General features: G+C 44.7%; 2 protein-coding genes across 5 annotated transcripts in view; one reads left to right on the top strand and one right to left on the bottom strand.

The window, feature by feature from the left end:
* itga4 (integrin alpha 4) lies at positions 1–16,377 on the top strand. 2 transcript variants are annotated; one of them, XM_054786865.1, is made up of 29 exons: positions 1–237; positions 1,589–1,771; positions 1,897–2,018; positions 2,777–2,886; positions 3,062–3,194; positions 3,534–3,601; positions 3,714–3,846; positions 5,809–5,894; positions 5,980–6,042; positions 6,162–6,302; positions 6,429–6,537; positions 7,521–7,615; positions 7,701–7,791; positions 7,854–7,899; positions 7,987–8,141; positions 8,209–8,363; positions 8,447–8,599; positions 9,513–9,538; positions 10,353–10,494; positions 10,587–10,688; positions 10,795–10,871; positions 11,005–11,094; positions 13,357–13,444; positions 13,543–13,650; positions 13,817–13,942; positions 14,098–14,223; positions 14,466–14,564; positions 14,750–14,869; positions 14,942–16,377. In XM_054786865.1, the coding sequence occupies exons 2-29, from the start codon at positions 1,602–1,604 to the stop codon at positions 15,047–15,049; spliced, it is 3,042 nt and encodes a 1,013-aa protein (XP_054642840.1). In that variant the 5' UTR covers positions 1–237; positions 1,589–1,601; the 3' UTR covers positions 15,050–16,377. The 2 variants fall into 2 exon arrangements, with proteins under 2 accessions (XP_054642840.1, XP_054642839.1); XM_054786864.1 differs by having other exon boundaries at positions 2–237; positions 9,462–9,538.
* The window catches only part of cerkl (ceramide kinase-like), an 18,744-nt gene continuing 11,910 nt past the window's right edge, over positions 16,102–22,935 (bottom strand). Inside the window, exons 4-14 of one of the 3 annotated variants that reach the window (XM_054786867.1) lie at positions 22,529–22,660; positions 22,059–22,122; positions 21,311–21,441; positions 21,151–21,225; positions 20,435–20,564; positions 20,257–20,319; positions 20,106–20,143; positions 19,905–20,013; positions 19,489–19,585; positions 18,604–18,797; positions 16,102–18,526 (exon numbers count right to left, since the gene is read on the bottom strand). In XM_054786867.1, the coding sequence (XP_054642842.1) occupies positions 18,448–18,526; positions 18,604–18,797; positions 19,489–19,585; positions 19,905–20,013; positions 20,106–20,143; positions 20,257–20,319; positions 20,435–20,564; positions 21,151–21,225; positions 21,311–21,441; positions 22,059–22,122; positions 22,529–22,660 (1,112 nt within the window). In that variant the 3' untranslated portion in view covers positions 16,102–18,447. Of the gene's footprint in view, positions 18,527–18,603; positions 18,798–19,488; positions 19,586–19,870; positions 20,014–20,105; positions 20,144–20,256; positions 20,320–20,397; positions 20,576–21,150; positions 21,226–21,310; positions 21,442–22,058; positions 22,123–22,528; positions 22,661–22,935 lie in introns of those variants that run through there. The other 2 variants (XM_054786866.1, XR_008572426.1) reach the window with 2 other exon arrangements.

The following is a 22,935-nucleotide window of genomic DNA, read 5'->3' on the forward strand; positions in this document are numbered from 1 at the left end:
GAGGGAGGGTCTTTTCATTGACTTCAACTTTTTACACTTTTCTCCTCACTAATACACACACACACTGCCTGGACTCTCTCACTAATACACACACACACACACACACACACACACAACCTCGGCATCGACTCACGCGGACACGGAATACTTGGACCGTGAAGACCATCAGAAGCTTCTCTTCGGGACGTGGTCCTACATCTGGCAGGACCGACACGAGCTGGAACATCTGCTCTCGCGGTGAGGCGCGCGCACGCACACGCAGGTCGGGCGTGAGGATGAGCACACAAGTCGAGGGGTGGGGGGGAATAAATAAAAATGACTAGTATGATATTAGTAAGGCACACTAGAGGGAACTTTTTCATAACTTCTTCTAACCTCGTCATTCACGACCACTTTAACTGGCGTCCTTTCTTGCCGGAATTCTTCATGCTTCAATTGTGGTTCATGTTGTTCACTGTGACAAAGAGTAGCCGGATAGCTTACAAGCATAAGTAGAATTCTTTTAGTGATCAGTTCAACTCAAGACGGACAAGCGGGAAGCCCTGGCACGCCTTTATTTTGAAAAGCAGTCTTGCACTTCCTGTTGAGGGTTCTTAAGGTGAAACATGGCCTGTGTCTGCGATCGAGCACTTCTATATGCACTGTATACTATGCACACTGAGGCTGTGCTGCTACTAGCACACTTACACTGCGCGTTCTGAGTGTGTAAGTGCGTTCACGAGCATCGTGTACGTAATAATATAAATAAAACGATATTTAAGTGATACATTCACTGATATGAAATAAAACCCACAACATATTTATCACAGCAAAACCAGCAGCAATACAGAACACAGAGAACGTGCAAAAAATAGCTCGCGTTGTAATGCTGATGTTCAGAATTCCGCTGTCCGTGAATGCACCTCGTTCGCTGCGAGTGTCGCCGGTTGCTGTTGTGGAGAGCGACGGCGCGACGTGTGTACGGTGTTGTAACTGAGCACTGCCATTGGCGTGTTAAGGTTGGCGATACATTTTAAAAGAGCGTACTTACTTTTTCGGTTTACGTCAGCTTATGATACCGAGTTTTGATACGCATCCCTAACTGTCAGTGCCCGAAGTCTGCCCACCACACGCCCCCAAATGGTGGGTGTGCAGTGATGGATCCTTACACCCTCGATTGCTGCCATCTTCGAGTGGTTGCAATTGACAAGTAAAAAGGAGAGTAGAGGAAGTGGGTATAAACTGCGATCGTCATTTCCATGCGTATTACAGTAAGTGCGTACTAAGGATTACACTGTCAAAATTGGGGTAAGTACAACGGAGGCGACAATTGAGGGTGGTAAGTGTCCATCACTGCGCACTCACCATTTTGACTGTTTTGAGCGCAACATCCACGTACTGCATTTTGCCGTGCTTCTCAGTGTGAACGCACTTACGCACTCAAAAGGCTAAGTGTGAGTACGCAAGTGTGAGTCGCACGTGCTCGTTGCGAGCACATGTTGTGTCAGAACTTTACACAAGCATGCACTGAACTTTGACCCTAGTGCGACCTCATTAAAAATCAACAGGGTTCCCGACCGTGTTGATTGTGTCTGTGCTCGTCCTGCAGTTGGTCCACCGACATGTGTCCCTCAACAACCAGGCCGGTCCTGGTTCTGGCTCAGATCCTGGCCTTGCTGGGTCCTGCTGCAGGCTACAGTTTGGATCTGGAGAACGTTCTGGAGTTCCACGGCATCAAGTCCTCCATGTTTGGATACTCAGTCCTGCTGCATCGTCACAGAACTCACAGCTGGTCTGCATCACAACTTTTTTACTTTTCACTTTTTATGGTAGACCATCGAGGTGTACTTTGTTTGGTGTGTAATGAGTATGCTGGTGACCTCCGTGACAGACAGCCTCACTCTGTGTGTGTGTCAGGTTGGTGGTGGGCGCCCCAGTGGACAACTCATCATCTTCTTCTTCTTCAAGTCGCTCTCCTGGAGCGGTTTACCGCTGTAGCATCAGCACGGACGAGCGTCACTGTCAGCCCATGCATGCTGGTACTGTTGTTATTAGCTCTTTTGACCTTCTTCGTTAGTTAGCAGCATGACACAAAGCTAACACAACTATGTGCCTGTATTACATTTGAGCGAGGAGCGAGACAAATGCATTTCCTTTCCTTTTTGGCCAATTTGAGTCCTCCAAACCCCGCAGTGGAAGGTAACGGTAGAGTCCAAGAATGAGGATGAAAGTAGCTTGCTAGCTAGCTAACAAACAAGCTGTCAATATGGTGTGCTGTCCGCATACGGCCATGTTGTTGCCGCCAACATCACAGTACAGTTTAGTCATGTTGATTCAATGTGGTTGCCATCTAATCATTGTCTAATCATTTATGAAGAAATATCTATCAATTGTACAGATATCAGTGTTGGCCGGCTAGTTAAAACTAGCGAAAACCAACAATTCAAAACATGCTAACAATTACTTACATTTATATGCTTCCTTTGGTCTCGGCTCTGCCAGCGGCTCTGCCACCTACCCCTTCATTTCAAGAGTGGTCGCCTGCCACACTAGTTTTTGGGGGCTGTACACCCCTTACCCCTCGGTTTAAGTAGAATCGGGACACCGCTTGATTCTCGTGAATGTGGGTAGAAGGGGTAGAATTGCGATTCAGCCCACAGTAAGTATCAGTAAGAAAGTGCGGTAAGTTAGACACAGGCAGTTTTTAGCCACTTCTTACTGTTTGGCAGGAAGTTAGCCCTGACCTTCCACGATATCCTCCAATGGTGTGTTAAAAGTGCTGCTTGTGTGTGTACAGACGTGTTGCACTGCGGGAAAACGTGTGAGGCGGAGAGCGACCACCAGTGGTTCGGTGTCAGTCTGTCCCGACAGCCTGCGAACGCCGCAGCAGGAGGAGGACATGTCCTGGTTTGTAGTGCATGTTTAACACCATGTCTACGACCCTGACAGGAGACAGCGTGCATGTGAATGTCCGTGTGTGTGTGTGTGTGTGACTCATGAGGTGAACTAGTGAGAATTTGTGATGGCCAGTGACTAGTAACAATCCTGTCATGTGTGTGTGTGTGTGTGTGTGTGTGTGTAGGCGTGTGCACATCGCTGGAAGAACGTGTACTATTCCAAAAAAGACAGTCAGAACAACAAGCTGCCCAATGGCGTCTGCTATCGCTATGACAACAACCTGAGACACGCCCAGGCTATCATTCCGTGCTACAGAGGTACACACTCCAATTACTGTCTGGTCACCTGAGGGCATCTTCAGGCTAGCTTCACCTTCACCACACGTCCACATGTGTCCCTCCTGTCCACATACTGTACATTGCCCATACATGTTGTATATATGTTGTCCACACGTGTTGTCCACAGTAGCCATACATTTTGTCCAATTTGTCTACAGTGTCCGTCCACGTTGTCCTATCACGTTAGCCATATCATATGTAGTCCATATAATGTCCAGGTTGGCTGCAAAATGTCCACAAATTCCTTTGTGTCGTCGACACACCATGAATGCATGCATGCCACACGAGACACACATTGTCTCCGTGCGTGTCTTTCAGACCACCAGAGGAAGTTTGGGGAGGAATATGGTTCATGTCAGGCCGGCATTTCCAACTTCCTGACTGAGGTCAGTGTTTGAAGTCTGTCCGACCTTGTGTCCGCTTGTCCTCCCCGCTGTACAACACATCTTTTCTAAAGCAGAGACAGACTTTATTTATTGAGTCGCCGACTGTCCTCAGGACCTGATCATCATGGGCGCTCCAGGGACGTCTTATTGGACGGGTTCAGTCCTGGTCTTCAACACGTCCAGCAGCGTCATGTCAGTTTACTTCGACGACGACTCGGCAGCCGTCGGCTTTGGAAGCTATTTGGGTGAGTGTGTGCACGTCCCGCCTTCAGGGACAGGACACATGTCTTCGACACAGTAAGGTCAGGAGGTTTTCCAAGATGGAGACAGTCAGATGATGTTTGCCACAAGCGTGTTCACATTATTATGGGACGGAAGCAGCCTGAAGGGTCGTCATTAATCATAGCCGTCGTTAACGAGGCTGCACTAATGCTAGCACAACAACGCTAACACTGGCCTTGTGTGCCACATGATCTTTTACAGTCGCTGCTAGCTTCAGTCGCTATTATTGTGGACATCAACAGTCCACTAACAGACTCTTTGTAGCGCTAACAGATGTAGCCAAGGACATTTGCACGGCATTGCTGTCTCCAATGTTGACATGAAGTTAAAAATTAGCTCCGCTGCTTCTAGTCTTGTGGGGGAGGGATGCTAACTCTTAATGCTCCTTTGTGGCTTTAACACCAACATGCTATACTACAATGTAGTAAACAATGTAGCACAGACGTTACTGCTACTGCTAACAAACACCACACCAGCAACTGATGCTAATGCTACAGCTACCGTTAGCTCATAATGCTTGTTCTATGAAACTATATAAGCAACAGATGCTAGAGCTACTACAACAGCTAATACTAACATTGCTAACTTGGGGGGACAAAACATCCTGTTTTCCCAGGACATGTCCTGCTTTCACATCTTCCTTGTTTTTTTTATATAAAGTGATGAAAATAGCCTGGTTTTCATTGTTTTTCACAAATAATATGTTTATTATTTGCATCAGCGAAAACACACTGAAAGGTTTGTGAGAGGTATTTTTTCTTAAAGATGGATTTGATAATATAGCTAATATTATTTTATATTTTTAGGTATTTATTTTTCCAGTAAGCCATTATTTTCTTACAAGGTGATTTTTGTAATACAGAAGAGCCATTATATCTATCATTACTACATTCTGGAGATTTTAAAGGCTTTTCTATACAAATGAAACTTATCAAACATTGTTTTGTGTGTGTGTTCATCAGACCTATGTCTGAAATATTCCCATTTTTACTGTATTTAATTAACAGAAGGATAAATGACAGGACAGGATTACATATATTTGTATTTGTATTGTTGTAAATGAACTGAATATGTCAATCAAGCTAAAAGGTAGCACACAAGTCTAAAAGTGTATTTGTCTAACACCAATCTCCTTAATACTAGCAGAACATTTGAATCACACTTTCAATCTTGTTATTATGAATAATGAGGGGTTGCGTTCAAAGACATCACGTAATTTAAGGTCTATTTACTTGTTTTCAGTGTATTTTCCAGCATACTTAAATATAGCAAATTGTACATCCAAATTCAGAGTTAAGAAGTGAGTGAAAAGAATATCCACTTTGTGTTTTTCTTCATCTTCCTGTTTATTTACATAAACACACATTTGCATTATCGCAATGTGATGTTCGGAGTGTCCCTGAATGCACCTCGCCTTGTTGTAATGACAATGAGGAAGTGTCGTTCCCAAGGTGAACGGATTGGAGATCTAAGTTGGAGATACACTCCTGATCAAAATCTTAAGACCAGTTGAAAAATTGCTAGAATTAGCATTTTGCACATTTGGATCTTAATGAGGTTTTAGGTAGAGCTACAATATGCAAAAGCATTGTTATATTTGTCAGGCATTAACATGAACATTAAATTGAAGTGAAGAAACAAGGATGCCTTAATCATCTTTTTCCACGACTGTATGTATTCAAGGCTAGAAAACAACCTAGTCAGTAGATGCTAGTGGCAGTGAGCCTTTATCAGCAAAGTAAACATGTCTCACCTTGAGCACTAGCATTGGCGTTAAAGACAGCTGCTGACTTTCCCTCCGCTCTTCATCCTCAACAAACAGTAAAGATGACTTAAGAACAATTAGTTGCCTCAATCTTTGGAATATGTGTGCCTGTCAATGTGATTTGACTTGTAAAATGTTCCACATTGATGTCGTGTTCTAGGTTATTCGGTGGGAGCAGGTCACTTCGTGAATGCTGCTAGCTTGGAGGTGGTGGGCGGAGCCCCACAGTGCAACCAGAGGGGCAAGGTATCAGCTGTCCCCCCACGAATACGTTCACCCTGAAAGAGTGTCAAATGAAGTACACTGACCCAGTTTTTGTGTTTATCGGCAGGTGTTCATATTCTACTTGGACGGCAACATGCTCCGTGTGCTCACTCACGTGGCGGGAACAGAGGTGAGATGGCCTCCAGGCCTCCAGGCAGGACCAAAGCAAGATGGCTGCCCTTTGACTTCCCATGGAGGCATTGCCCAAGTCTTCATCAATAATACCTTCATGTTAATGTGTGTACCTAGCTGGGATCATACTTTGGCGCTAGCGTGTGCGTGGTGGATCTGAACGCTGACGGCCTGTCAGACCTGTTGGTGGGGGCCCCCATGGTGACAGGCCGTGGCAGAGAGGAGGGGCGTGTCCACGTCTACATCAACCAGGGACAGGTGAGCACATAAACACCTACAGTACATACACACACACACGATACCTGCCATTTTTGTTCATTTAGCATTATCAGAACAACAAGAAGACGCTAATGGTGGCTAATTTGCATACTTCCTGTGTCAAAGGCCAAGCTTCTGGAGGCGGAGTTTCAACTGAGCGGCAGCGACGCCTACGCCGCCCGCTTCGGAGAGACCATCGCTGACCTGGGAGACCTGGATGATGACGGTTACCCCGGTAACAATGACACACCGCCACCTTGCTATACAGCACTACCAGCTGATGCTAAAGCTAATTGTAACAGTGATAAAATAAGAGCTAAGGCCACCGTAGTTCACTCTACCAATTTATGCATGTGCTAGCCAAACATATTAGCGCTACTACAGCGGATGCTTCATAGGGGAACGCTGGTTGACTTCTAAATTGTTCTCATTTCAAAACAAATCAAAATGTTCTCCTAGGAAATCATGTAAATAGACATGGTCTGTTCCCGTGTCAAGCTGCAGCCATCATAAAAGCTTTGCTAACTGTTTCAAGTCACTTTTGTACATTTTAACTGTCATACACGCATAAAAAGAAGTGAAGCAGTGAACTGAAACCAAATCGCAGGGTGGCAGAGTGGTTAGCATGATGGCCACACAGTCAGGAGATCGGGAAGACGTGGGTTCGAATCTCTGTGTGGAGTTTGCATGTTCTCCCCGTGCGTGGGTTTTCTCCCACATTCCAAAATTCTAGGTTAATTGGCGACTCTAAATTGTCCATAGGTATGAATGTGAGTGTGAATGGTTGTTTGCCAGTCCAGGGTGTACCCCGCCTCTTGCCCAGGGTCAGCTGGGATAGGCTCTGGCGACCCTAGTGAGGATAAGCAGCATAGAAAATGGATGGATGCTATGGATGCTAACAGTCTACTGCCTTCTGCTTCACTATACAGTTTATAAATTGAGATTATCAGGATAACACCCCTCCCTGGCACCGAGTGCTACTTCCTGATAACAACGCCCAGCCTCACACGTGTCATTAAAAGTGTAATGACAAGGTGTAAAGACCAACTGCCCTCTAATCTACTTCAACTAGATCTACATGGGTCTACACGTCTCAAGGTTAAACATTAGCGTTAGCAACACGTCAAGACAAGTTCCGATGTTCTTTCTCCTCCCCGCTGTGAACTGTGTCCTCACAGTGAGAGGAAGACAAATCTGTGTGTATGTGTGTGTGCATAGACGTGGCTGTGGGCGCCCCCCAGGAGGAGGAGCTTAAAGGTGCCGTCTACATCTACAATGGCAGGAAGGATGGCATCTCTCAAACTCCGTCACAGGTACACACAGCACTACGCACTTTGACACGTAGCATCAATGCGAATAGCTAATAGCTCACGCATGTTCCTGGCTTTGTGTCTGCAGAGGATCAGCGGCTCCTCGCTGGGTCGCGACCTCAGGATGTTCGGACAGTCACTGAGCTCGGGTGTGGACATCGATGACAACGGTTATCAAGGTAACATGGCTTGTTGTTGTTGTTGTCTCACACGTGCTAACTGTCTAGCTTGTGTGTTACAGACGTGGCGGTGGGGGCATTCCTCTCGGACACGGCCGTGGTCCTCAGGTAGACTTCTTTAGACAGACAGGAAGTCTTGACATAGCAAGAGGAAGAAGTCAGACAAAGACTGTGTCGTGTGCGCTGCGTTTCCAGGACACGTCCTGTTTTGCGGGTGGCGGCATCGCTCGTGTTGCCCGAGCACATTGACCAGCGGGTGGCGCTGTGCAGGGAACACATGACGCCAATAGTGTGCATCAACGTCACCGTCTGCTTCAGAGTCACGTCCAGGCAGTACAGAGGAGCTATCGGTGACCGACATTTGCTTAGCATGACGCTAAGACACGGCAGATGGCTAACCAGTCTTTTCCGCTCCAGAGCTTCAGTACAACCTGACCTCTGACCTCCTCCACAAGCCATCCTTCCCTCACCGCTTCTATTTTCACGGCAACGGCTCGTCCAATAGCACGAAGGGGCGCGTCCGGGCGCGACTCGGCCAGCTCACGTGCACGACTCACGTGGCCTACCAGAGGGTAACAGGGACACCATTAAGGGACACCATTAAGATTGTCATGATGTTTGGTGGATGCTAACAGGGTTGTCTTTGTCCTTACAGAAAGACGTGAGGGACATTTTCACAGCGCTCCAATTTGAGGTTTCTTACAGCCTCGGAGAAACAAACACAAACAAGCCAACATCCAAACTCTTCCCTCCATTGAAACCCATCCTGAAGAGAGGGGCAGGGCATCACAACACCGTAACCAACCAGGTAGGTTAGGGTTACTGCTAATATTAAACATCTCAAGCAACTGCTACCTTCAAACAGGTACCTGTTCGTGCTAACCTCAAGCAGTTACCAGCTAGTGCCAATTCAAACTGCCAACATCAAATGGTTAACTGCTAGTGCTAACACATTACAAGCTACTGCTAACTTCAAGCAGTTATCAGCTCTTGCTAACATTAAATTGTTACTAACTAGTGTGAACTCCAAGTACTAACTTCAAACAATTACCAGCGTGTACTAACATTAAACATTACAAGCTACTGCTAATGTCAACAAGTTGCCTGCTAGTGTTAACATCAAACATTACAAGCTAAGGTGAACATCAATCAGTTACCAGCTAATGCTAAAATTAAACATTAAAATCTATTGCTAACATCAAGCAGTCCCCAGCTCATGCTAATGTGTAATAGTTACAAGCTAAAAATCAACCAGTTACATAACATAGTTACTAGCGAGTGCTAACATCAACCAGTAACCCCATAATAGTCACATTAAATAGTTACTACCTAGTGCTAACTCAAAATAACATCGACCAGTTACCTGCTACTAACATTAAACTTTACAAGTTACTGCTAACATCAAGCAGCTACCTGCTTGTGCTAACATTAAACATTACAAGTTACGGCTAACGTCAAGGAGTTACCAGCGAATGCTAACATTAGTTAGCCTTCAACCATGTCGGAAACAACTTCCTGTTAGCCCACAAGTGCTGTCACACGTTGTCAGGGCCAAACAGGAAGTATGATTGCGTTGTTGGTCACTTGTCAGTGACAAAGGTCACATGTGACCTCTAGGTCATCCCTGTGCTTTGTGTGTGTGTGTGTGTGTGTGTGTGTGTGTGTGGCAGACACGCTTCGCTCGTTCCTGCTTCCTGCTCAACTGCTCTACGGACCTCAAGCTGTCAGCAAGACTCGTGCTGCCGCAGTAAGAAAGAACACTGCACTCACTACAACGTATTTTATGTCACAAAAATGGATTTCCTCAAATAATTGCCTCTAACAGACGCCGCACCTCAGTTAAACAAATAACCAGCAAAACAACAGCAGACAATCAGTGTTCTCACATAGGTCTGCTACTCTCTGCAGTTGAATCAATAACAGCGATACAGTCGTCTCTCGCTATGTCGCGGTTTGAACATCGCGCCCTCACTCTATCACGTTTTTTAAAAAAATGTATGAATTCATAAATGATTGCTGTTTCGTGATTGAATATGGTCTATTATTAGTAAAAAAAAAAAAAAAAAAAAGCATATTTGAGCAACAAAATTAAGCATTTTCAAGCATAAAATTGGCTAAAGGAACACATATATGGCATTCAAAAGACGTGATATGGAGTGTAGTACATTATCTGTGACTTTTGTGCACCCTTAAGGAGCGGGGCCTGGGAAAAGACGTGCGTGACGTCAGCTAGCTAGAGTTGACTGTTAGCTGAGTGCTCGCGGCAAGTCGGCAGTGGAGAGAGTGGCCGACAGCAGCTCCTGTGTGAATGTTAAGGTGTTCTCTGCTTGTTAGTTATGCGATTGAAGTGCATCTCCTTAACCACAAAAGGTGACTATGGGGTATTTTTTCATGTCTAACAATGTTAAAAACTGTATTTAGAAAGAATTTGTTAATATTGAATCCTATTTTGTGGAAATTCGCTTATCGCAGACAGGTCTGCAACCAATTAACCGCAAGGGATTAGGGATGACTGTACAGCCGTTGAGAGTCAGTGGTTGTGTGTGTGTGTGTGTGTCCAGACAGCATCGGTACTTTGCGTTGGGTTCTGGACGCCCCTTCATGTTGAACACGTCGCTGGTTGTCGCGGGAGACGACGCCTTTCTGCCTCGCCTCACGCTGCGTTTCCCCGACGACGTTCACTACATCAAGGTGCTACATAACGTAAGTGAACCGTCACATCGCTGCTGACTGGTTTGAATGTAACACGCCCCATACTACAGCTGTCAATCATGTGTGCGCGCGTATGTGTGCAGGAAGACAAGGTGGTGAGGTGTGACGTCACACAGGAAGTGAACAGTACAACAGTGGAAGTGGACTGCGGCGTCTCCAGCCTCATCCTCACGTCTCACTCCCGAGTAAGACGACACACACTGACAGAGCGTCATATTTCCTTTTTTACTGACTATATTGTCAAATTGAAAAAAAAAAACAAACAAAAATCCATCCAATTTGACCTTGTAGGTGAACATTAGCTTCCTCTTGGATGTCAACCAGAACGCCACACCTGCCGACATCATCATTCACGCCAACGCCAGCAGGTGCCGACACCTTTTTTAATGTTAATGTGCCACAGTATGAATGGCGTGCAGAATCAGATTAGTTCATATGTTTTATTTCCAACTGTCATTTCATTATCAAGAAGATTGAAAGTGCTGTTGTGTTGATTCCCAGTGACAACGTGGAGAGTGGAGAGTATCTCCATGACAACGCCGTGAGCCTGGTACTTCCTCTCAAATATGGCGTCGACGTCAACATTCACGGGTGACATGTTGCTCATCAACAACACTTTCAAAAAAAACAAAACCGTACTTGCATATTATCAATCCTTTGGCGTCCAGGGTCGGACTTTTTCATACTTTGGTCTTTGCATTGATATTTCCTCATCAGAACGATTTATCTTGCCTCGGTGGGTTTCATCTTTTTCAGTACAACCTCACACGTGTGACTTTACCGTTAGTTTTACATTAGAAATGAACACATTGACCCTAAAACCACCCAAAACGGAAAATCCAAGCAGTGAAAATGTTGATGTTGTTATTGTAAAAATACATAATAAACGTGTAATGAACCCTTCTTAGAAATTAGAATGCAAATATAAATGGCACTAATGGCCACTAATCATGGCAGACTTCATGAGAAACGCCACCGCTGACTACTTTTTACTTTTACTCCCCCCAGGCAGGGAATAACATTGCTGGGTGCGAGGCAGATCCATTTATGGTGAAACACTGAGCCACTCCCACAGCGTTAGCATGTACTAAACCAGTGCTGGACGTGTCATTGACAAAATAAGAGGTTACTGAAACAGCACCTACAATGTCCGCTCTCACCCGGATGCTGACTGATGGGATGGCTGTACCTTTCAGCACAAGACTTGTGCTCCCCTTTGCGCTGGTAAATTCAGCATAATCCTCACTTAAAAAAAGGCATCTAGCTGAGCCTTCCTAGCGATGTCGTCAGGTCTAAGTTGAGAGCTAGTAGATTTTTCGTTGGTAGCATGTGAAATCTCAGAGTTGACCAACTTTTCCGGTTATTGCAACAACGTTCTACGAAACATGCGTGAGGCGTGATTAATAACCTAGCAGTAACTTTTCCAAACTCACACGCGATGCAGCAGCTCCAGTAGCTTCCGTTACCTCTCGGTAGTGGGCTGAGGCGCTGTGAGCGAGGTGCTGTCTCACAACGCCTACGGCAGGGTAGTCCAAAGTGGGGCCCGGGGGCCATTTGCGGCCTGCGGCTGTGATTTTATCGGCCTGCAGCAAAGTCTAAAAATGGAATTTCACAAGAAAACTTAAAAAAAAAAAACTACAGCAGCAACAATGGAAAAATCTATCAAAAATCAAAATATTGTCGTAATCTAGCAAAAAAAGCCATAATTTGTCAAGAATAATGTAATAGTACGAGGAGAAATGTTATCCTGGTAGCATGACGTTGGAAAAAAAAGTCAAAAACAATGAATAAAGTTGTAATTTTTGGAAACTTAGGTTGGGGGGAAAATTTATAACATGGGAATAAAGTCAAAATATTAGGAGAAGAAAAGATACAAGAAAAAAGTTTAAATATTTGGAAAAAAAACAGCAGAACTTTTACCAGAGTAAAGTCAAAATATGAAGAGAAAACAACAGTTTTCTAATGAGAAAAAAAGTTAATATTTTATGAGAATAAACTTGTAAAATGAGGAAAAATATAATTTTAGTAACAATGTTGGAATAAAGAAAAATACATTGTTTTAAAAGATGTGAAGTTAGAATTACAAGGAGAAAATGTACAAGAGGGAATGAACTAGTTGGAAAATAAATAAATAAAAATAAAGCTGAAATGGAAAAAATACCTAGAATTTTTACGGGAATAAAGTCAAAATATCAAGAAAAAAAAGTCATAATCGAATGAAGAACAAAAGTCGCAATTTTACAAGAATAAACTCATATTGTTATGGCAAAAACATCATTTTTAGTAGCATTTCACGTGTATTGCAAAGGTGAAATGCAGTTTTTTCTTGAGCTACATATAGCTTCTTAGCATATATGCATGTGTTGCTTTACAAAATATCAAAGTGGCCCTTGCATTCTTTCACTTCTCACTATGTGGACCTCGCTGGAAAAAGTTTGGACACCCCAGGCCTATAGTAACAATGTCACTGTAGCTTAGTTAATATGCAGGTCACGTTATGTCAATGGATTTTTTTTTTTAGAGAGCTTTATAGGCGGAATAGGTGCTTCCCATTACGTGCCGTTAGCTCCCCCGTGCTAGCTGGTTTTCTCTCTTTGGAACACACAGAAACGGCAAAGACGTGTGTTCATGTCTCACATAAGGATTGTGGATGATGTGCCTGCATCACCTTACCGCACCTGCGTAGGCCGCAAATACGAGGTTGTGGACTCCAATTTAATGTATGCAGCGTGCATGTTATTAAAACCGTAGTGCGTTAGATCGGGTACAAATCTGCACGGTAGCGAGTGACCATTACAAAGCAGACATAAAAACATAACGGTGATTTAATTTTTAACGTGTTTGTTTTTGTAGTTTTGTGACTCCCACCTCCTTCGTGTTTGGGGATGAAGACGCGACACATGTTGACTGTTACAACCAAATATTTAACTACACTTACAAGGTAACACACACACATTCACTCATTCATCCATACGCCGCGTCCACTGTCTTGTCTGCACATCAGTCTCTCCATACGTGTTCTACTGTGTGTGTGTGAAGGTGTTGAACTCAGGTGTCAGCAGATCAGTGGACACGGTGGTGGACATCTCTCTGCCAAAGCTGTTGACTCCCTATCCTCACAGACTACTACAGGTGGTGGACTGGCAGGTACGTGCACCACTGCGCTCCTTCACTTAGCGAAACACCTCAGCTTAGACCAGCAGGAAGTAGCTTGTGTGGCAACATAAGCTTGCTAGCCCATCGAATTGATTTAACACAAGCAGTCTCAGCCATGTTACTTCTATATAAATAGTTCTATTGGTTGTCTCTACAGACGTCACAGGGTGTTTGCACCGTCAGTGACGACACTGTCTCGGTCCTCGATGACTGCGACGTCCCTCAAGCGTCCCTCATCAAACAACTTGTCTTCTTCTTCTCTTCCACCTCCACGCGCACCATGGTACGCACACATACATGCATACTGCACCTGTGTCTACTCACTAAACATGCCTGTTCGTACGTTTTGATATGACAATGTTGGCCGCACAATAAGACATATATTAGCTGCTAGCACGGCTAATAATATGCTAAAGTCAAACACGGATGTGTGTGTAGTTCTGTGGCCGTGGTGACCATCTGTGCGAGCGTCTGGTGTGTCGCCTTGGCAACGTGGAGGCCGGCCGAGACGCCACCATCCACCTGGAGGTCAGACTGAACCCCGATGTTCTTCTCCAAGCCCCCGTAAGTCAACACGATGACATCCTGACACCTTTGTTCAGATAAGAAACCATGCTAGTATGCTTGTGCTGTTCTCATTAAAGCATAACAATAAAAATGAAGCCTGACACAGGAGGTCCCACATCAAGCGGATGTGTGGGTGGGACAGGTGTCACAGGTTGTAGCCAATGTGCTTATGGAGGAACAACACTGATACTGAGTCAAGACAACGACACCTATTGAACAGGTTTGGGTGTGTCTGTCAGGGTCGCCACAGCATCGTGAAGTTGGAGAGTACGGCCGTGATGTCATCACCCAAGAACGACCTTCACACCGTTCTCAAGCAGAATCGACCTGCAGCGCACGTAAGCACACGCCACCGATCACATACGCATACACGTACGTTTTTATCCGCTTGATTGATTGCAACCTGTAACGCATCACGGAGTTGCCTCATGGGAAATGTAGTCTTTATGCCAAAACTGGTTAGCACACCCTGCTGGAAGAACTCTGTAATGACACCAAATGTCAATGGGCTTCACTGCTGCAGGCTCTGGTGGAGGCCCACTTCACGCAGAAACCTTCCACACCTGTCAAAATCTTCATCATCGTGGTCAGTTTAGTTCTGGGTCTAATGATCTTGGCCGCGCTCATCTGGTGCTTGTGGAAGGTAATCGGTACTCTAACGTTAGAAATGTGTCCTAACACAACAATAGTAATAATATTATCCTCCATCCTGCAGGCTGGTTTCTTCAAGAGGGACTTGCAGAAGAAGAAGGAGGAAGAGGAATTCAAGAGGGACAGCTGGGACTATGTTCCCAAACGGAACCACAGGGAGAGCACATCCTAACGCACACCGCCTGAAGATGGCATTGTTGGTTTGACTGACATTTGTTTAAAGGCCAGACGGACTGACGCTGCCAGCTGATTCGTCCAAAAGTGCAGGAAGTGCCGACGTCAGCGGCCAATGAAACGCATCCTCACTGGGTCAGGTGGTTTCAACCCTGAACAACCTGTGACCTTCATCGCTGTGCTACTTGAACAGCGCTGAGAAGCAGAAAGAAAAGGATGGACCAATCAGAAGGCCTCAGCTTTCACCAGACTCTGAATTTCAGGGGACCTTTTTGACCTCAGAGGATGGCAGCCAAGTTTTCAATCACCTGCTGAGACACTCCCTGCTTGGAGTATACCACTTCCTGTATACGACCTCTGACACACTGACCTACAGAGGAAGTAACACGACCACTGGAATATGGTGTACAGTGTTGTTGTCTATCAACACAACATTTACGGCCACATTTTTAAGCTTTTCACACACTTCCTGTTAGCTTTCACGCTAAAACAATTAGCTGCCTTCCTGTCCTTTCCTTATTTAAATGTTTCACCAAGTGACTACAAGAAGCCTGGCGCACCAATGTCACTTCTTGTCACATTTCACACTAAAAGTTTAAGCCTGAAAAACGCTGTTAAGGACAAGCAACTCTCACATGTTCTTTTAATAAGTGTGTTTTTTCACGTCAACTTGTTCTGCACTGGAGAGTCTTATCAACATGTTTCTAATAAAGTGATGTCTTTTCTATTTAATCTTGTTGGCAGCATCTTTAAAGTGCAAACTGCCTCATTATGTTTGAATATCGAACACAGGTTTGTACATTTTGTACATTAAAGATGCTAAAACAGTCTAGCATTGTAGTTCAATGTAGGCTAAGCTATCTGAATAAAACATCAACACTAAAATGCCTGATTTCGCTGGAGCTTTTTGCCGAAGTTGGGATGGAATTTGCAGTGTTGGTTGCCATGAATTTCTGGGAAAAGTTCAAGTTTCGATAAATCGTTGTAATCTTCCCTAAGTATATAAGAGACATTGGTAATTCATGAAAAATTATAAAAAAAAACAAAGGCTGACAAAAAGCATTTTACTGACATGGCACACAAAATGTGCAAAAATAGGCGTTATTCAACCAGCAGAGTACACCTGTATTCCTGTAAGGAAAAGACTAAAAATGTGATCCCAGCCTTCACATGAAAAAAAATAACTTTCACAGTAAAAAATCACTTATGTTGAAGATGACAAACAATGCAAATACAGAAATTACTATAGAAATTAGCTGTACGCTGACTATTAAAGCCGTGGTTCTCCAGTGGCTTGGCTGTGGGACACATCACCCCTTATTGACAAGTAGCGACTTAAAATTTTCAACTCAAATATCATATATTTCATGAAAAGACAGTGCAGTGCAATTTGAGGTTGTGAGAAATAATATGCCGACACAAAATATGTTTAGTGAACATTTAAACAAATGCGCGAGCTTGATGCAAATTTAAATTGAAAATCCCACATTCGCACTAGCAACTAGCATTAGCAATTTTACATGGGGATTTCGAACAGCTCTAAATATGACAAATAGATAACTAAGATGCATATTGCACGTCAACAGCTTATATACGGTATAATAAGCATAAAATACTTACAGACAAACACTTTCTATTGCTCAACAAGATACAGAACTTACACATTCAGCATCTTAGTGGCAGTAGACTACAGTTCAGTACAGTACTAACGAACGTCTTCGAACGGGTTTCAAATAGTATTACAGTACAGAACGTTGTCGCCACCTATAGGCCTATTAATAGACGATACCCTGCTGAATAAAAAATCCCCTTTGGAAGAAAAGCACAAGATTAATACCCACAACACACTGATTACGGGTACGTCATGTGGGACCCGTACGCGACCCATCAGTTGAGAATCACTGCTCTAAAGTATATCCAAGCTTCATTTTTACTATTCTCCCTTGAAAAGATACACTGCAATAAAAGTGGTTGAGAGGTGTACTCAGTTTGTGAGAAACTGTGTATGCACATATGCCTATTAAGGTCATTTCAATCTTAAATCTTTATTCATAAAGTCTATCTTTAGCAGGGATGAGCGAGTACACCACTATCTGTATCTGTATCTGTTCACCCATCGAAATGATCTGTATCCGTATCTGTATTCGGAGTAGGGCGGGGCATACATCGGAAGTGGGTGTGGTTTAACGGTAAAGGGGTGGGGCTTAAATCGGTACATTATTTTAAGTCTGAAATTAACATGGATTGTTCAGAAATTGCTATATTTATTGTGTATTATTCAGCTAGCTATACGGTGTATGTGTGTAAGTGATTTGTAAGACTTTATTATTTAATTATTTTTTAATGATCTGTTTGAAGTTGTTGATTCATGCAAACATTCGGTGATGGCAAAGAGAGAAATCATCTGTCAGCCTTGTTCACTGTAGTTTTCTCAAAAGCACCGCGTTCAGTGCTACAGGCAAAGTTGTCCATCTGACTTTATATCAACAGCCAAATTAGAAGCAAGCAGATGAAAAAAAAAATGAAAGAAGTTTACCAAGTAACTTTAGATAGCTGAGCTGAGGAAAACCTAAAAAAAACATCTGGAGTGGAGGCAGTGAGCAACACGACACGAGCCGTTTTCAACTCTGTCTTGTCAAATGCACCGCGTAAATACTCCTCCTCTCTTGAGTGAGCCTTGAAGACGGACCATACTCTGTCAAGTGTTTGTTCTTCAAATGCTGTATTAAATTAAAGCTTTTTAACGTGCTACCCCAGCGAGATATTTTTTGCGGCATGTTTTGCACGGTGCGAAATTTACGCCACTCTCACAAGCTGCAGGTAAATTCCACGTTTGTTTTGGGCTTGGCACACCTGCAGTGTGAAGGAAAGTGGGTGGAGGGCGCTCGCTCGAGGTTGCATGCTGCAATGGTACGAGCCAGAGGTTAATACATTATTAATGAGCTCTTATACTAATTGATGCACCGATCAACCAGCCACCGATCAATATCAGCCGATTTCCGTGAAAAAGTATGTGATCGGCTTATGTCGATAAATGCCTTTCAACGCCGATCACATACCTTTTTCACGGAAATCCACTGATATTGATCGGTGGCGGATTGATCGGTGCATCAATTAGTGTAAGAGCTCATTAATAATGTATTAACTTAATCTTCAGAATATGCTGAGGACAAAAAAAAACAGTTATGGGCTGATATGGCCTCCGGGTCTCACTACTGACAACCCTGATATAGAAGATGCTGTGAAAATTGTGATAGAAACAACAATAAGTCACCTCCCTTTACTCATGAGTACAGTAAATGCGCTTGCTAAAGTTACGCAAACATACAAAATGTACAAAAAGGAGGTCAAAGCTTCTTTGAAATTATGTTGTCACTATGGAAACAGAGGTCTGCCTCAGATGCAGCTGCAGGACACGTTGGACTCTGCCTCGTGCACCTCCTCTCCATACAAGGTGATGAGTCCAGGGTGCACCCTGAATGTACCACCAGCCAAATAGACGTGATGTCATTAAAAGCGACACAATGTGAAATTATTTTGAATGTTTTCTACCTGATGAGTACTTCATTGGGGATCTCCACCAGCTCTCCATCGATGTTCCAGGGGAAGACGCTGGCGGCTTCTGGTTGGATGATGGCCGTCATCTTGGAGTCATCCTCACTCTCTTCTTCGGAGCAGCCAATCATTTTCCGGGGGCAAAGCCTAACGGCTGACACGGCGTGCGTCTCCACGAACGAGGAGTTGAACTGCAGACACACAATACTAGTGATGTGTCAAGGTGTGTGGCCTTGTGTGTCTATAGTTGAGACACTCTAGTGCTCGGAAGCATCAAATGCGGACATCTTGTTTCTGTGTGTGTCATTGCAGTTGAAAGGTCAGCTGTAGAAGCTGGTTAAACAGCTTGTTCATGAGGACTACCTACTTCCTGTTTACTTTCCCTACTGTGACTATACGAAGCGCCCACAGGGGGCAGCAGAGACCATCCCACGTTTTACACTTCCCTCCTCAAATTGTGCAGCCAAACTACACAACAATCTTGTTGTATTCTTTTTAGCGAAACATGCTAGAGTAATTAATATGCAGTTTTTAACCAATGACGTTATGTATTGTCCTGTGCATGAAATTCTGGATGCGGGTTTTGGTTTTGGTGTCCAGTCCAGGTGACTTCCAGACAGACTGGACTCTAATGAGTGGCGTGTCAGCGTGGCCAGGAAGGAGGATGTGGGTCAACGAGTAAACAGTTTACGCCACATAGACTGTATATTTAGAAAGTGGGTTAGTGTGTGGCCTCCTGGGCCATGCCAACCAGAACAAGGCTAATCTAGTCCCCAGCGGATTCTATAGCTGCTTAAAGAAGACCAGGTTAAGAGTGACATGTCTCAGTCCAGCATGACCTGACATCACAGTAACACTGTGTCCGGATGGGGGCATTCTCACCTGTCCACTAGAGGTGCTGTAACGCTTCAGGTGCTTAATGAACTCTGACCTGGACGTGTCTCCCACTGCGATCAATTCTGCACTTCCATTAGCCAGTCTGAAGTAAACAGTAAGTAGAAGAACACAAGTGTTACACAAGTGTAACTCTAAAGCAGTACACTACCTGTATAACCAAAGTATACCTTGTACCTGTAAATGTACCTTTAATTGTAACTGTATACCAGTATACCACCTGTATACATCGTACATGTAAATGTACATTTAATTGTAACTGTATACCAACACACTACCTGTATACCTGTAAACAACATGCCACCTGTATACCTCATACCTGTGAATGCACCTTTAATTGTTACTGTACACCGGTATACCAAATGCATACCTTGTACCTGTGCCATTGCACCTCCGCCTCATACCTGGTGTTGGGGGCAAGTCCTCGGGGGGCGTGAGGACTGAGACAGGGGATAGCCATGATGCTGATGCTGAGGTACAAGCCCTGAACGGTGGTCCAGGACTCCGCCCCCTCTGCACCCACCAATCACGCACACATACAAAGTCAACACACCTACAAACCTATTTGATTGACACACAAATAACACACACTCAGCTCAACTCACCTAAGTCCCCATTCTGGTCCTGATCCTGTTCTTCATCTCTGACATGGAGATATTCATCAGACTTTATCAGTATCACATTGAACGGAAAAGCGCTGTGTGTGTGTGTGTGTGTGTGTGTGTGTGTGTGTGTGTGTGTGTGTGTGTGTCTCACAGTTGTTCAGAGGGGGTGTTGTTTGTGTCGCTTGCTCGAAAAGACAGCTGACAGTCGTCTGCTCTGCAGGGGACATACACATCACACTAAGACAAACATGGACATCTCGTATAATGTTACTGTTGTATATGTGTGTGTTACCTGAGCCTGGCCAGGGTCTTGACTAGAGCGTACTCACGTCGCCGTGACGACGGCATCCACCTCTTCTTCTCTGCCCGCGCCAGGCTCCGCCCCCCAAAGCCAAACATGGCGGAGAAGCCGAAGCGCAGCAGCTGTCCCAGCGAGAAGAAGCTGCACATGTCCACCTGCTGCAGGTGACCTGAGGTCACATGACCATCATCACTGGCTCCCCTCCTACACTTTATAGATATTGCCCTATTAAATGCTCCCAAAACATTATCTACGGTTTACGATGAACAGCAATGCAGTAACCATGGCAACAGCAGCGGCACACCATCACCATCCAGGTATGTGAAACTTCCCATTTCCTTTTGTCTACTAATTAGTATCATTACATTACCATCTGTCTCACACACAGTCACATCCCGCCAGTCAAACACAGCAGCCTGTCCTGATTGGCTGCCAGGAAGGAAGGGGGCAGGCCACACGATAGTGAAGCTGTGATTTGAGGTGAAATCGATCCTGTTGTGAGACATCTGTCCTTCCCCTGAGAGACCCCCCCCCCCCCCCCCACACACACACACACACACCTTGTCTGCATGACTCTGACTGGGAAGCTGATCACATGACAACAAAAAATGAACCTGATTGGCTGCCTTTCAAAAGTCAGCTTTTAATATACTCTATACGGTATTTCACTGTGGTTCTGAAGACAAAGTGCCTCGAGTACATCCCACAACACCAAGAACCAACAGAACCAGCAGTTGAACCTACCCAGGATGATGTGCATGGCTGCAGTGACAGGATCCCTCACTCCATGAACAGAACATGACACCACGTCTGTAGAACCTGTGCAGACCAACAGAAAAAACAACAATAACGCAGTCACCTTGGTAGTCTAGAATAATGTGGATCTGAGTGGGTCCTCGCCTACCTGCAGGGATGATTCCCAGAGGCAGGGGAGCTCTCACTGGACTCTCAGGAGACCCAGCGTCCAGTTGGGCTCGCAGGACCAGAGCGTGGCATAGCTCTGCCACGGAGCCGTCCCCCCCGACGCACACCACCCTGACCCACACGTTAATAGGCATAACTTAATATTTATTTCGTTTGCTTGGTGTAAATGCTAAACACAATAAATATGCATACTTGTGCAACTGTTATGAGCATATTGTGTTTGTTAGGCAATGTGTGTCACAACTGTAACACACACAGACAACAGTTCAGGCAAACGCACAAACAAGCGCACACACACACCTCCCCCCTCCTGTCTACGTTCTTTCCTGAAGTTGCAGTCTAATTGCTAAATGTAGCTCGACACTAAATCCTCACTTCAACACACACACAGAGACACACACACATACACGCTAAGCAGCTATCTTAGCAATGCTAAGCTAATCTTCTCTAGGCAAAGTAAGCCCTTGAAGACGGAGTACAAAAGCTGATTTTACACACACACACACACACACACACACACACACACACACACACACACACACACACACACACACACACACACAGTCCTTCTGACCACATTTTAATTCTAAACGTTTTAATCTTAAATGTGTTTACATGTACTAACGCTTCACTTATTCACGCTTGTCTGTGGCTAGCTAACTTGTTTCTGATGGACGTCCAAAAGTGAAGTGATGTCATAGTGAGTGATCTTTAAGATGAACACTAACCCATCAAATTCATCCAGCTTGAGCTCCTTCATCACTGAGAGGGCATGACCCCGCATCTCTGTCACTGCACATGGAGGTGGAGGGACATGTAGAAGGACAGACAGGTGGACAGATGGAGAGACAGAAAGTGATCAACCGTGTTCATGTGTGTACAAAAAAATGTGACAACAGAGATGACACCATCTGCTCAAGAGGAAGGGAGGAAAGACACGAGGGAGGGGAAGGATGCAGGAACAGCAACGAGGACAAGGGGAGTACAGATGACAAGAGAGGAGGCAAGGAAAGGATGGAGGAGGAGAGGGAAGGAGAAGATGCAGGAGAAGACTTTATGGCAACAGATGGACAATGCTCCGCCTCCTGTATCAGGTTACCTAGCAACCAGAGACTACTATTAATGCTGACCTTTGGACCCGCACACACACACACACACACACACACGCGCACACACGCACGCACGCACACAGACTGACCAGTGATGTCTGTGCGTACGTCGGCCATCTTGAAGAGCGGCGCCACATGTTCTCTGTAGATGTAGACCGCTTCCTTCTTGTGACTGCTGGGGTTGATGAACACCTTCACACACCTGGGACGACTGCTGAAGCCTGCACACACACTCGATTTAAAAGTCCATACAAATACCGCATCTTCTGGTTCAGTGCTACACATGCAAACGTCATGTTGTCATCAAATATCCTAAACATGTTGCTATCATTGAATCCTCTCTACTGCAGAAGTGTGTGAAAGTGTGTGAGTGGCAGCCATGTTGGTGGAGTAGAGTCCATGCATAGGACATAGGTCAAATTCTCATGATTCAAATAATCAGTACTAATAATGACAATTACCATTTTCAAACAAAAACTGACAGCACCCACAAACA

The sequence above is a fragment of the Dunckerocampus dactyliophorus genome, chromosome 9 (genome assembly GCF_027744805.1).
Source record: "Dunckerocampus dactyliophorus isolate RoL2022-P2 chromosome 9, RoL_Ddac_1.1, whole genome shotgun sequence".
In the NCBI taxonomy this organism is placed as follows: Eukaryota; Metazoa; Chordata; class Actinopteri; order Syngnathiformes; family Syngnathidae; genus Dunckerocampus; species Dunckerocampus dactyliophorus.